This window comes from Xenopus laevis, chromosome 4S, assembly GCF_017654675.1.
Source record: "Xenopus laevis strain J_2021 chromosome 4S, Xenopus_laevis_v10.1, whole genome shotgun sequence".
NCBI classification, from domain to species: Eukaryota; Metazoa; Chordata; class Amphibia; order Anura; family Pipidae; genus Xenopus; species Xenopus laevis.
The window spans coordinates 105,796,310-105,810,825 of record NC_054378.1 but is presented as its reverse complement, the minus strand read 5'-3'; the positions used below and the strand labels follow the sequence as shown (position 1 = coordinate 105,810,825).

At 43.2% G+C, this 14,516-nt stretch overlaps 1 protein-coding gene across 1 annotated transcript in view; it reads right to left on the bottom strand.

Moving 5' to 3' along the window:
• gnai2.S (guanine nucleotide binding protein (G protein), alpha inhibiting activity polypeptide 2 S homeolog) overlaps nucleotides 1–13,977 on the bottom strand; it is a 68,389-nt gene extending 54,412 nt beyond the window's left edge. The window contains 1 exon segment of the mRNA NM_001097056.1: nucleotides 13,697–13,977. Coding sequence (NP_001090525.1) covers nucleotides 13,697–13,814 — 118 coding nt within the window. The 5' untranslated portion in view covers nucleotides 13,815–13,977.
• Nucleotides 13,978–14,516: the final 539 nt, after the last annotated feature.

Below are 14,516 nucleotides of genomic sequence, written 5' to 3'. Positions count from 1 at the left end.
CTGCAAAGGGTTAATCAGCAGAATTTCTTTTCCCCTAATTCTCCTCACTGCACTCATATAGTCCATAGCATTGAACATTTTGTCCCCTTAGACGGGATGCCATTAACCCTTCAGTAGCAGGCACAGCCTTCCCATCAATGAAAGGGTGGACTTTGCCCTTAGGCAGAGCCTTTTTTGTTACTAAGTGCAGGTAGAGAGAGCTATTAAACCTGCTGCTAAGATAGAAATGAACCGGATACAAACTGGGCCCTGGTTAATAATAGAAATATGCATTTGGGGGGGGGGGCTGTCTAAATATCACACTGGTGCTTTAAATAGGGTCTGGCCATCTGGAGGCCTGTAGGGCAGGTATGGGCCCCCAAAGGATTTTTATGCCCCTGGCCCTCCCATAGGCAGCAGACGTTTTTTAAATATAACATTATTATTTGAAATAATAAGGCATATGAACATCTGGTATATTAAATAATAGCCCAACACTGCAGGAACATTGTGACAGCAGTGAATTGCCTGGTCCTGTGACTAGCGGTCACTTTATTTTTGGAAGCAGTAACAAACCTGGTAAGACTAATTGCTTCTGGTAAAAATAAATGCAATACAAGAGCCCCTTTACTGGCACTTTAAGGGTTCAGTGCAGTTAAGACACTCCCACCCATTCCCTCTCCAAGTTCTGAGTTGAGGCAGCGTGGGAAGAAACAACGAATAAAAATAGTACATTCACTAAAGGGATTTTGGAGAATCCCGAGTGGTTGGGGAGAAATTTTCCAGGGTTGATGAAGGTCAAAAAACCGCCAAGGGTTAAAAGATGCATTGGTCCCAGCAATGGTTTAACAGGAACTTGAATTAAAGATTAAAAAAAAAAAACAGGAGTTTATCAACAAATGTGGGGAAAGAGACAAGGAAAGAAGAAGAATATACCTCTATATAATACACAAAAGCCATGAATATCTTGTAAATTATAGCCTTATAAACGGTGAGTACGGATGTTATCAATTATAAATGGTGAGTAGTGATGTCATTTCTGTCACAAGACTCACTGAAACTTGTGTATTGTAATAAATAATAATAAAGTACCTTATATTCACCATTCACTATATCATTTACTAAGGACTACAAAAGGATGTACAGACACCAGTACTTAGTAATATGTCCCTCTGAACACAAGCCTTTTAATTTTCCTTGTTATCTTGGCCTCTCCATTACTGCTAAGGGTCTGGCCACACGGGCAGATTAGTCGACGGCGACAAATCTCCTCTTCTTTGCGGTGACTAATCTCCCCGATCTGCCTTCCGCCGGCTAAAATGTAAATCGCCTGGGGGCAGGCACACGGAGCGCTTCGTTTTCCAAGGCCCGTAATTGCCTCACAAGGAAACTTCGTGTGGCCAGACCTTAATGGGTAAAGCAAGGCCTGGGCAGAGCCAACCAGAGCAAGTTTAGCAGGATTTATGTAGTGATATCCCTGGGGTTCTCTCATTACAATGCCTCAAGCCATGCTTCTGGGTGTGCAGAACAGCAAAGCACAGTTGCCCTTTAAAGACAATACACAGATTTCCGATGCGAAGAAAAGGGAACCCGCAGGGATTGCATTAAAAAACAAATAACGATTGCTAGTGAATGCAGCTAGCTCAAGGATGTCACAGACAGCTACAAAGAACATTCTAAGCTGCCCCCTCAGCGAGTGCTGCCATGTGCCAATGCCCATTTCAATGAACACTTGTTATCCGCATCTGCAATAAGACAAAGCACCACTACACTAAAACTCCAGCTGAATTTTAACAAACCACAAATCCCAAATCCTCCAGTTCACTTAGTGCTGCCATGTCACTTCACATATATATATATATATATATATACACACACACATACACAGAATATATATACATTGCAGTCACAGTAAGCTACAAGGGGTTAATTATTCTATTTCTGGTCTTCGGAACCAGTAAAAGCTTTTAACTCAGTTACTCCAGACAGAATTGGCATCCTATTGGCCCTGTTCACTCAGAAAATTGACCAGATATTAATTTAAAAATCCCATCAGATGAGGATACCATCACTGCATTGATGCAGTCTCTGTCCAATGGCTCCTATAGGTCCCACTGGATGATGTAATATTTGGCCCTAGGGCCAACAATCAGACCAGCCCAATTTGGCAGAGTATGCGGGTCCTTGCCATACATTTCACCACCAATCCTGTGTTGTATTCATGCAATGATTAATAGGCTGCCATATTTATTGCAAAAACGCATGAAAACTCCACTATTTTGGAACTCCACCAAAAATTGATTTTGACTCATGAAAGAAAATGCCATTCTAAGCAACTTTAACACATTTCAATGGCATTAATATAATTTCAGTTGAATACAACATTTATTCTCTGGCTTTGATGCTTGGAACAATGTAGCAAATGTCAGCTCTCCTCCAGGTCTAATAATCAGCTGGCTTCTGCTACACGGTTTCAGCCCAGAAGCAGTAGCACAAATAATTTAAATAGCCACACAGATTCTGCTTTGAACAGTGATTACATTTAAATATGTAAAACCACTGATTTCACTGTTAATTTGTTTTGGAGAGTTTCTTATAATTACATGTATAACCTATTTTAGGTGGAGTTTTCTTTAACATAAAAACAAGGCTCTGTAGCTGCACATAACATTTCACATGCTGGAAGGATAGTCATATTTTTCAAGTGACAAGTGGTTTCTAGGTAATATGGTAGCAGAAGAAGGGTTAACATTAAATCTTTTCTTCCCCGCTGCTAAATGCCCCAGCAAAGTCTGGTTACGGCACATCTGTGTATATACAGGCATTTATTTATTTTTTTAAACTTAATTTTTATTTGCAATAATTGAAAAGAGAGAAATGGTCATGCATTGAAAGATACAGCTGTTCAGTATTATATTTTCTCTTTTAGATGAAATACCATAAGTCAAAGTATACATTTGCAGATAAAACTAACATCAAACCAATTAACATAACCGCCATCAGTAATAAAAAAGGAAGAAAAGCAATAGGTCAGTGCAATCTCAATAGTCTATCAAGGTTGGGTATATGTATCCATAAAGGTGTACCATTCACTCCAAATTTCCAGATGCAGGTCTAGTTTGTTGTCTCTCTCTGCTGCCCCTTTTTCCACACTACCTTGGATTTTTATTTGGGTTATGCATTCCTGCAAAGTAGGTGTTGTAGCAGTTTTCCAGTACTTGGCTATGAGAGTAGTAGCAGAATTGAATATATGAAAGAATAGTTTCTTGGTGCTTTTGGCTAGTCTTATTGGGTAGATTTGTAGGAGGGCTATCTCTGGTTCTTAAGGTAGATGTTGTTTGAGTAGCTGTGTTAGCATTTGAAAGATGTTTTTCCAAAAAGGTGAAATTGTATGACAGTCCCACCACATATGTAGTAGCGTGCCCTAATGTCCGCAACCCCTCCAGCAGTTCTTTGGGTAAGTAGGTGTAATTTTGCCAGTTTATCCGGGGTTAGATGCCCCCTGTAGATCAATTTAATGTGGGCTTCTCTATGATTGGTGCATTTGGTGGCTCCTTGTGGGGCAGTCAGTACTTTCTGCCATTGCTGTATAGTAAAACTTTTTTGGAGATCCTGCTCCCATTTGATCATATCCGGTAGTTTGTCGTCTAGATCTTGTGCTAACATTTGCTTATAGCACTCTGAAATAAGGCGTCTCCCATTCCATGTTTTTTTTGCATAGGTATTCCATGTTGGTTTTGTGTCTACTCTTTTTATAGTCCTTATTTTGTGAGTGTAGCCAGTGAGTTATTTGAAGGGAAGTATAGTTGTCCTGTGGCCTTATGGAATATTTTTCTGATAGCCTTTCAAATGTTTCCAGAGTGTTTGCAAAGTACAGGTCTTGGAGCTGTTTGATCCCTGCCTCAATCCAAGAAGAAATCTGAATTTGTGGAATAACCTTGGGCAATGCTGAAATTGGGAGCAGCGGGGAGGGGAATATCCCAAAGTTATGTTTGCTAGCCATTTTGTGCCATGTTTGCAGGGTGCATCTGGTGGTGGGTAATACGTTTATGGGGGGGTCTAGATTGTTTGTTCAGCCAAATGTATTGCTGTCGTTGGTCTGCATACCCTGCCTCTAGATCAATCCATTTTTTCTGTCCTGTTGGGGCATGGAACTTGACTCTGGGTTGCTTGTCTTGCCAAATGAACCTGTTAATTGTTCTTGTTTTGAGGAAGATGGGGGGGGGCAATTGGAGAGTCCTGAATAGGTACAAGATCTGGGGGAGTAGATCCATTTTTACTGCAACTATGCGGCCTAGCCATGAAATGTGTTCTTTTCGCCAGTAGTCTTGGATTATCTTGTGCAACAGGGGTTGATAGTTCAACCGATAGATAGCTTCAGGGTCTTTTGGCAACCTAACTCCTAAATAGGTAACATAAGAATCCATCCAATCAAAATCAAGAGATTGTTTGAGAGCATCTAAGGCTGGTTGTGGTATGTTTATGGGTATTACCTGAGTTTTAGAAGTATTAATTTTGTACCAGGAGACCTTCTGGAAGAGTAGAAGTTGTTTCAGAACATTGGGTATCGTCGGGTTGGTCAATGCCAATAAGATGTCATCAGCGAATAGTCCAATTTTCTGGACTCCCGACTGAGTAACCAGGCCTTTTATATCAGGGTTTGATCTGATAATTTGTGCCAGTGGCTCAACCATTAGGGCAAATATCAGTGGTGAAAATGGGCACCCCTGGCGTGTACCATTAGTGATGTTGATGGCGTCCGAGGTCACCGGGTATCCCCAGCGATACGGTATATTATTTTGGCGGAGTAAAACTGTAATCTCCTGGAATGCTTTACGTTTCAGAAGCGTGGCTTTGGAGAGATCAGTATAAATCTCAATTTGTTGATAATTCGCAGGCCAGTTTTCTTTTCTTCCTGGCAGAGGCCAATAGTTTGTCTTTGGTTTGGAAAAACAGAAGCCGCACGAGAACATCCCTAGGAGCTTTTTCTGGTGCTGCCTTTGGTTTAGGGATCCTGTGTATGCGGTCTATAGTAAGTTCCAAGGCATGGGCATCTGGCATTATCACTTTTAGCAGTTCTGTAAGGTAAGTCTCTAGGTCTGTAGACTGAACGGACTCAGGTATACCTCTCAATCACAAGTTGTTTCTACGGGATCTATCTCCGCGATTGCTTACCTATGTGGGCTGTGCGCTCACCGATATCCTGTATTTCCCGTCTGACATCCTTCACTAGCTGCTTTATGTCTCCCTGGAGTGTTGTTCTCAACTCCGTCAGCATTTCTCGGAGTTGCTGTGCTGAGGTGGGAGCTGCGTCTGGCTCTGGTGAGGACATAGCCGTCTGCGAAGGAGAGGGATCATGCAGTTGCTGTTCCAAAATGGCGGAGGGTGAGCTCTGTGGAAGGGAGCGTGACCACTGTGTAAAGTATGCGGTAACCCTTTTGTTCTCTTTTTTCGGGTTCTTTTTTTGTCCCATACCGGGGCAAGTTGATTGCACGGGGTTTTCTCACCGCTTTGCTGTTGTGCCTTTCTTGGCTATTAGGAGATGGTCTCGGTTAACCGGAGCGCAGTTATTATGCGTCCATCTTGTGAGCTGTCAAGCTCCGCCCCCCAACAGGCATTATTTTTAATGTAAATATTATTCCTATATGGGCCACACAATACTGCAAACACAGGATTTCCTCTTTATATTCCTTATACAACTTCCCTAGACAAAGCCATGTGATAACCCTTACACTGCCAGGAACATTCTGTATTCTAGTTTAATGCAATAAAATAAAATCCTGGGAGTTTAGCTAAACAGCTAGTGATGGAATTTGGACCCCATCTGCCAATGCAAATGCCAAATTGCTTGCAATCTGATATACTGCCTGCAAGTTGTGTTGGCAATTTACTTGTGTTCATGGGGGTGTGAAACACGTTATTGTGTTAAAATTTGAATCATTAGATTGAATACAGTTGCATATATAGGTAGATTTAAAGGGGGTCCTACAAATAATACCTCCTAAAGACCGGTGTTTAATTCCAGGATACCCTTGTGCACTTTCCTTTGTGCCTTGCATAGCACAATTTTGTACGTGCATTTGTAAAAGACCCATTTATTCATAATGTAACTGGTTTGCTATGAGACTGGACATATTGAGAAGAGTGGGGATAGCTGTTTCCCTCTCTGGTAGAAATGGCCTAGAGTTAGAAAGTACGGCAACCAGACAGTTAACAATAGCTGACGAAAAAGGGGAAGTGTGTAAAACAGTTGACGTTTAAAGACATGCAGAATGAGGAATCAGGAAGCTGCCCATATCAAACCAGTCAGAAGAGTCCACTGGGTGAATTGTTCCCCTACAATAAGGATTATACAGGAATATGCGCACAGTTTGGATTGGATTTAAAAGGAATTGTTCAGCATAAAAATGAAAACTGGGTAAATAGATAGGCTGTGCAAAATAAATAATGTTTTCAATATAGTTAGCCAAAAATGTAATATATAAAGGCTGGAGTGACTGGTTATCAGGCAGTGACCAATCAGTGACTCGAGGGGAGGGGACATGGGCCATAACTGTTGCTTTTGAATCTGAGCTGAATGCTGAGGATCAATTGCAAACTCACTGAACAGAAATGTCCCATGTGGCCCTCCTTCAAGTCTCTAACTCAGAGTTAAGGTGGCCATACACAGAGATCTTTCCCCAATATTCCCACCTATTGGGCTGATCCGATCGTGGGCCCTAGGGCCCAACGATCAGATCATAACGAATGGTAATGGGCGGTCGGTATGTGGGACCGCATCAACGAACAGATGTGGCCGCGATCCGATGGGATTTTTAGTCCTGTACGATCGACATCTGGCTGACTTTTGGCCAGATACAGTATCTATTGGGGAAGCCCGTTGGAGGGCCAATACATCAGTCTGTCGGCAGCTTCTATCGGCCCTTGTATGGCCACCTTTCAAGAGCTGAAAAGCAGGAAGTAGTGTTCTGGCTATTATGTTATAGACATCCAGTCACTGCAGCCTTTATACATTACATTTTTGGCTAACGAACTACATTAGAAAAATGTTTTATTTTGCACAGCCTGTTTATCCAGTTTTTATTTTCCCACTGAACTGTTCCTTTAAAATAGCTGTTTTTTTTTTTTTTTTTTTTAAATCACTCATGCTGTGCTACCTAGGGATGCGCCCCTTACAATGGTTCACTCTTCTGAGGTTAGTGTGCCCATAGTAGCAGTCATATTGTATGACTTTCATTACATCTGCTGTCCCAAATCGGAGACTTGCCACCTGGGCAATCTCACAGACAGGCACAATTGGATCCTGCAAAGTGAGGATGTGGGCGAGTGAGTGTCAAGGTTACAGGCCCAGATTAAAAAGGTAGGGAAGGAGGATGGGGTGGAGGCAAGAGGCAGAGGAAGTGGTGGGGAAGCAGCTCAGAGATACTTTGCCGATTTCAACACAGGCTGCAGCGGAGACTGTTATACAATGGTTATACAACACAAGCACATTGGGCTGATTTATGATCACCAGGCCAAAAGCAACCCAACTGCAATTTGTTTTGAACAATCGACTACAAGCTAGCATTAAAGCTGGCCATAGACGCAAAGATCCGATCGTACGAGTCAACGTACGATCGGACTTTCCCATCTCCCGACCTGCCACTAACCATTCCGATCAAATAAAGTAGTAAAAGAACAGATCAGCCAATGTTCTACCTCTGACAGCAATTGTCCGATAGTTATGTCTGACAAAGCTAGTGACAGTGGCCAGCTTAAGTATATGTCATTTAAAACCTTACAGTGGCATATGGTACAATTCCATACAGTTTCCCACCCTAGTGTTATCCACTTCATGAGTGGGCTTCAAAATGCATATAATTGCCCCTTATTTGTCCCTAAGGAACATTAGCCTGTGTTTTTCAGCAATAATTGCCTGACCTGTGAGAGCACCCAATGGTGCAAGAAATTACCATAGTAATGAATGGGGGGGGAACAACGCAGCAACTCCAAGCTTTTTGTTGTCAATTGAGCAGGAAACGGTGTGTTATTACGCTAAGTATCCACCCGCAGGCCACTCAGCTTCCTAAATACGAATATATTAGGAATAAAATACCCCCACTGCAAAATATTAGACGTCACTAAGGAGCTTGGTACAGATATAACGGCCTAAGGCAGCATGCTGAGTGTTTCCTAATAGATACACGCTTCCCTGTGACAAGCATTAAGCACTTCTACACAGTTTATGATTAAATATTTTACAGGTTATACCCTGATCTTTTGAATTATAAGTCTATCACTAACTGGTTGAAATGAACCGAATACAGGATTCTGTTCGAAATTCGGCCATTTTCAGCAGGATTCGGCCGAACCAAAACCTAACATGCATATTTGCATATGCAAATTAGTGGCAGGGAGGGAATCGCGTGACATTTAATCACAAAACAAGTAAGTAAATAATGGTTTCCGCTTCCCACCCCTAATTTGCATATGCAAATTAGGTTTCGGTTCGGTAAAAAATAGTGGATTCGGTGCATCCCTACTAACTAACTGCAGCTACTACTCCCCGTGTGTCCCATTGTTTAGTCATCGCATGGACAATACAGGAAGCAGAGTGGTTCACACAGATTTATATCCCATTACTGCTTTGCCAGTAACTCAATCTGTGCAAATATTTGGCCTAACAGAACCAACTACAGTACATACCCTTGGTTATCTTGAGAAAATACAAAATCCTTTTCAGAGTAGTCTTTCTCTCTCTGTTTCTTTGCTTCTTTTTCTGACTGCTACATTTGTTCATTATTGAAGAAGCAAATACTAAGGGAGTATGCACTGATAAAGCCTGTGATAGTGTAACATTTTAACAACTATTTTATTTAAAATGGATACATAGTTTATTGCCCCAGTGAGAAAGCTTTGTTTTCCTGCAGAACATGTTCTACACATTATAACTTATATTATCAAGGAGTCAAGGTTATTTCTGTTACAGTTCTCTCCAATAAACCCCTGAAAATGTCCCAGAGTTCTCACCTACAAGTTATCTGCCTCTGCAGAGGTTAAACTGCAGCAATAAACAGGAAAGAGGAAATGGACGGAAGCACATAGTAACCTGTTTGCTTCTTACAACATTGCATTGTTCTATGAATGCAATTTGAACACCCCTCCAATTGGGGTGGGGGATTTTTCCAGTTAGGAAAACTAAATCTTAAAGTCAGTATAAGTGAAGCTAGAGCCCTAAGGCTGATTATAAAGAAGTCTCAATGTATAATTAAGGGATTACCTAAGAAACATTTTGTAGCCATTGTGGATTTCAAAACAGGAATCAATGAGTCTTTAAAGGAGAACTAAACCCTAAAAATGATTATGGCTAAAAATGGCATATTTTTTTTACTGAACTTGTTGCACCTGCCTAATGTTTCAGCTTCTAAATAGCAGCAATGATCCAGGACTTGTTACAGGGGGTGACACTCACATGCTCATTGGCGCAAATTATCCATCAGAAAATGAGGTTTGTCTGTAATATAAGTGGATGCTACAGGGCTGATTATTAAATTCTGATGCTAATTGCACTAGTTTCTGTGCTGCCATGTAGTAATTATCTGTATTATACTGTGACATTTATATTCTATGTGTACTGTATATTGTGAGTGGGTCCCTAAGCTCAGTAAGTGACAGCAGCACAGAGCATGTGCAGTGAATCAGCAGAAAAAAAGATGGGGAGCTACTGGGGCATCTTTGGAGACACAGATCTTTACTGCTAAAGGGCTGTGATTGCCTTGGGCTGGTACAGAAGCTCAAAACATAATGTACAACATTTCTAGCCTACTTCTTTAGTTAAAAGACCAGAAACATAAAAAAAAAAAAAAAAAAAAATTCATTAGTATAGAACGAAATAAAAACATCAAGACAAATTAAACTTTAAAATAGAAAAAGCCTTTATTAAAAAATAACTTAAAGAAACTCCACTTCCTGTCCTCTACAGAAAAGGCGAAAGGGCGACAACCATCCATCGTGCTGTGCTTGATTTCTTCTCCCATTCTACTGACAGCATGTGTTCAGAGGAAGGCGGGCTCCCCATTAGCTCCCACACTGAAATGCTCATCGAATCTGACAACCACAGCCTTCACCTCGGGGTCCGTCTCCACCGAAGCCCAGTCCTTGGGGGTGCCGGTCAGAAGGTCAGCTCCGCAGCCAAAGTGAGGGATCCCCGCGGCCCCCGAATTCCTCGCTCAGCGCCCGACCTCCAATTAGATAAGATTTTTCCCTGTGCTCGGCTGTGCTCTTAGTTGCTTGCCCAAAGAACCTGCCGATTCCCCTAAGGCGGAATCCCCTGTGTATTTGACCCGGCTGGAGCACCTGAGGGCAGGACCTATTTCGGCTTGTTCTCAGTTCCATTGCGGGGGGGGGGGGGGGTAGGCTGTGCCCATCCAGATCAGTGATCTCCAAGAAGAAGACCCGCTGCATGTATGCGGAGAAGCTGGGGTCGGCTGGGATTCAAGGCTGACCCGGGGGAAGTGTTCGGCACCGCGTACTGTACGGCGATCTATCTGCCATAGTCTCTGCCTTGAGGAAACGACACGCTGGCCAGGTCAGGGAAGCTTGTGCCCCCTTGTGCATTGTGCCCGCTGCAGCCGTGTCGCAACTCGCAACTTTGTGACAATCGCATCCAGCCATACTCGCATTCCCTGTCAGCCTATGAGGGACTGCGCCTGCCTGTGCACCTGTGTGAGAGAGGCTGCCCTTTGGCTTGACAGCCAATTCAAGTAATGCCCCTCTAAGTGACTGACCCCCTTTTCCAAAGCTGCACCGATGCCACGGTGAATTGGGGGTCGGGTGTTGAGCGAGGAGTTCGGGGGCCATGGGGATCCCTCACTTTGGCTGCGGAGCTGACCTTCTGACTGGCACCCCCCAAGACTGGGCTTCGGTGGAGACGGACCCCGAGGTGAAGGCTGTGGTTGTTGGTTCCGATGAGCATTTCAGTGTGGGAGCTAATGGGGAGTCTGCTGGCATCGCCTTCCTCTGAACACACGCTGTCAGTAGAATGGGAGAAGAAATCGAGCGCAGCACGATGGATCGTTGTCGCCCTTTTGCCTTTTCTGTAGAGGACAGGAAGTGGAGTTTCTGTAAGTTATTTTTTAATAAAGGCTTTTCTATTTTGACGTTTAATTTGTCTTGGTGTTTTTATTTCGTTCTATACTAACAAATTTTTTATAACATTATTTGATGTTACTGGTACTTTAAGCGTTACTTCTCCTTTAAAGGGGCAATGCAATGGAGAATAAAAGTGGATGACACTCTTCTGTATCGCAACCTTTCTATTTTTCAGTTCATTCAGGCCGACAGAAGGAAGTGAAAAGGAGCTGCGGATCATCTTCACTTCCCCATCTGCTGATGTATCATAAGCAGGCCAACATGATACTCTGGCAGACACAATTTTCTAACCTGCCCAACTGACAAAGCAACCAATATGTTCAGAATGTGGACACGGGTCAGGCAAACGTACATGTAGTAAAAATATCAACGATATTAAATTGTCTGTATATGGAAATTAAGCTGTGCTTGATTGAATGTAAGGGGAATATGTATACAAGTAAAAGTGTGTGTTGAATACAGTTTCCCAAGTGAAGCCACACAGGTTGCCACTCAAGCTACACAATCTCTCCACTGATTATTGATCCAACACCTTTTTTTCCTTAATGGAAGTGTCATAGGAGAGTTTTTCTTTCCAAGAAAATGATGTTAGGCCCACCTTCCAACCCACACATATTTGTGTTTGCAATCGCTACAGCCATTGGTTGTGAAGGAATTGCTTATGTAGGGCCATAAAATGGATATTCCTGCATTAGTATATACCAGTCGATAAGGTGCAGCAGACGGTGGTCAAGTAATGTTATAGAGTTAATCTGGACTGAGACTAAGGACTTGTGGCCTTCTGAGCTACAACTCCCATCAACCCCACTCCACCCAAAACGGTCAGTGGTATGCTGAAGGTTTCATTTTAACTAGGAATGCAGAGAATCCAGGATTCGGTTCGGGATTCGACCCTTTTTAGCAGGATTCGGCCGAATCCTTCTGCTCTGCCGAACCGAATCCGCATTTGTAAATTAGGGCTAGGGAGGGAAATTGCGTGACTTTTTGTCAAAAAACAAGGAAGTAAATAATGTTTTCCCCTTCCCACCCCTAATTTGCATATTCAAATTAGGATTCGAATCGGTATTCGGCCGAATCTTCAGGGGTTCGACCGAATCAAAAAAAGTGGATTTGGTGCATCCCTAATTTTAACAATGGCTAGAGGACATCCCTGATGAGTAAAGAATGGAATAATTTTAAGGGGCCACTGAGTTACTCTGCCTTGCCACAAACACACTGTATACAACACACATAGAGGGCACATACAGTTCTACATGTAACATACAGCAGAGTAAGTGGTTCAAATGATTCAACATTTTAGAGTATATCCACCAATACTTACATGAGATACAGTAATAAGTAACAGCAATATGAGATCCCGATGTAGCACAATAAGTCTAAATACACAAATGTAGCTTCCTGCAGGGCCAGAAGATCTGGAGGTGGGTGGGTAGGAAATGAGACAAATCAGAGATGTCCCAGCTACAGCTTGCAACATGCATGTCAGAGGGAGTTACAGTTCAACCACAGCTTGGGGGGCTGCAAGCTGGACAGGGATATTAAATGATGAAAGCCAACAATTGTCTCATAGTATAATACATCCTTTGTATCCTTCTCTCTATTTTGCACCTATGGGTGCCCTGTGCTGCTGAGGGTGGGGGGTCCAGGTTAAATGTCCTTTCTACCCTGCCCTGAGCCCATGTGATCTGTTCTATACAGGACTAGATGTATATAGGTGGATGTTAGCGTATATAGGTGGATGTTAGCGTATATAGGTGGATGTTAGCGTATATAGGTGGATGTTAGCGTATATAGGTGGATGTTAGCGTATAGGTGGATGTTAGCGTATAGGTGGATGTTAGCGTATAGGTGGATGTTAGCGTATAGGTGGATGTTAGCGTATAGGTGGATGTAAGCGTATATGGATGTTAGTGTATAGGTGGATGTAAGCGTATATGGATGTTAGCGTATAGGTGGATGTTAGCGTATAGGTGGATGTTAGCGTATAGGTGGATGTTAGCGTATAGGTGGATGTTAGCGTATAGGTGGATGTAAGCGTATAGGTGGATGTTAGCGTATAGGTGGATGTTAGCGTATAGGTGGATGTTAGCGTATAGGTGGATGTTAGCGCATATAGGTGGATGTTAGCGCATATAGGTGGATGTTAGCGCATATAGGTGGATGTTAGCGCATATAGGTGGATGTTAGCGCATATAGGTGGATGTTAGCGCATATAGGTGGATGTTAGCGCATATAGGTGGATGTTAGCGCATATAGGTGGATGTTAGCGCATATAGGTGGATGTTAGCGCATATAGGTGGATGTTAGCGCATATAGGTGGATGTTAGCGCATATAGGTGGATGTTAGCGCATATAGGTGGATGTTAGTGCATATAGGTGGATGTTAGCGCATATAGGTGGATGTTAGCGCATATAGGTGGATGTTAGCGTATAGGTGGATGTAAGCGTATAGGTGGATGTTAGCGCATATAGGTGGATGTTAGCGCATATAGGTGGATGTTAGTGTATATGGATGTTAGTTTACATATGAATGTTAGTATATATACACACACACACAGATGTATCTAGGCAGTAAGTAGATAGTTACCCAGCAGCAGCAGTTTCACCTCCCTGGCCGCCTTCTCTCCATCCTCCCTCAGGTTTTTATCGATTATTTTCGATCTCTCTGCCGCCGCTTTGTCTTCGGCGCTCGAGGTGCAGCCCATGGCAGCGATATGTCGCGACACAGCCCCGGAGAGTGCGCTAGATCGCGAGCCACGGCCCCACCCGCCGCTTTTCCCTGGTACCTCCACGGCACAGGCTAAACTGTAAAATTTCCCAAAAAGAAACACAAGGGTGCAGCCCCTGTGCCAACAGAGCGAGAGAGAGAGCGAGAGAGAGTGATAGCGATGGAACACGATTCAGCTCTGCTCTGTGAGGGAAAGAAAACTGGGACCCGCCCACATTTGCCTCCCATTATCCATCCCAGAGCCCGCCCTGAGCCTCCCACACATAGACAGACGGGGGAGGGGACTCAGGCAGCGGGGCAGGGCCATTGCGGTTGAGTGCAGGGCTGGCTCAGTGGGATAAACATGTCGGAGAGGCTTTGGGTATAACATAGAGAACATGTGCCCTGGCTCCTGTACCTCAGGGTGACGCTCTGTAACGTCACGGATGTAAAACCTGCGGCCCTCCGTTCTAAACAAGGCAGCTTGATGGTTAACTCCTGTTCTGGTTATACATGACACATGTGGGACTCTAAAGAGGTTATTTACAATCAGTTAAACAGTAAAAGTGTAAAAAATAAAAGGCCCAAAGGTGCTTTGTTATCCCTGTGCACACTGCCTTCCTTGAATGTGGAAGGTATGAGCCCACTCAGCCCAGAGACCTGTGTATTCATGAGGGAAGGTCTCCCACCTCCTGCTCAT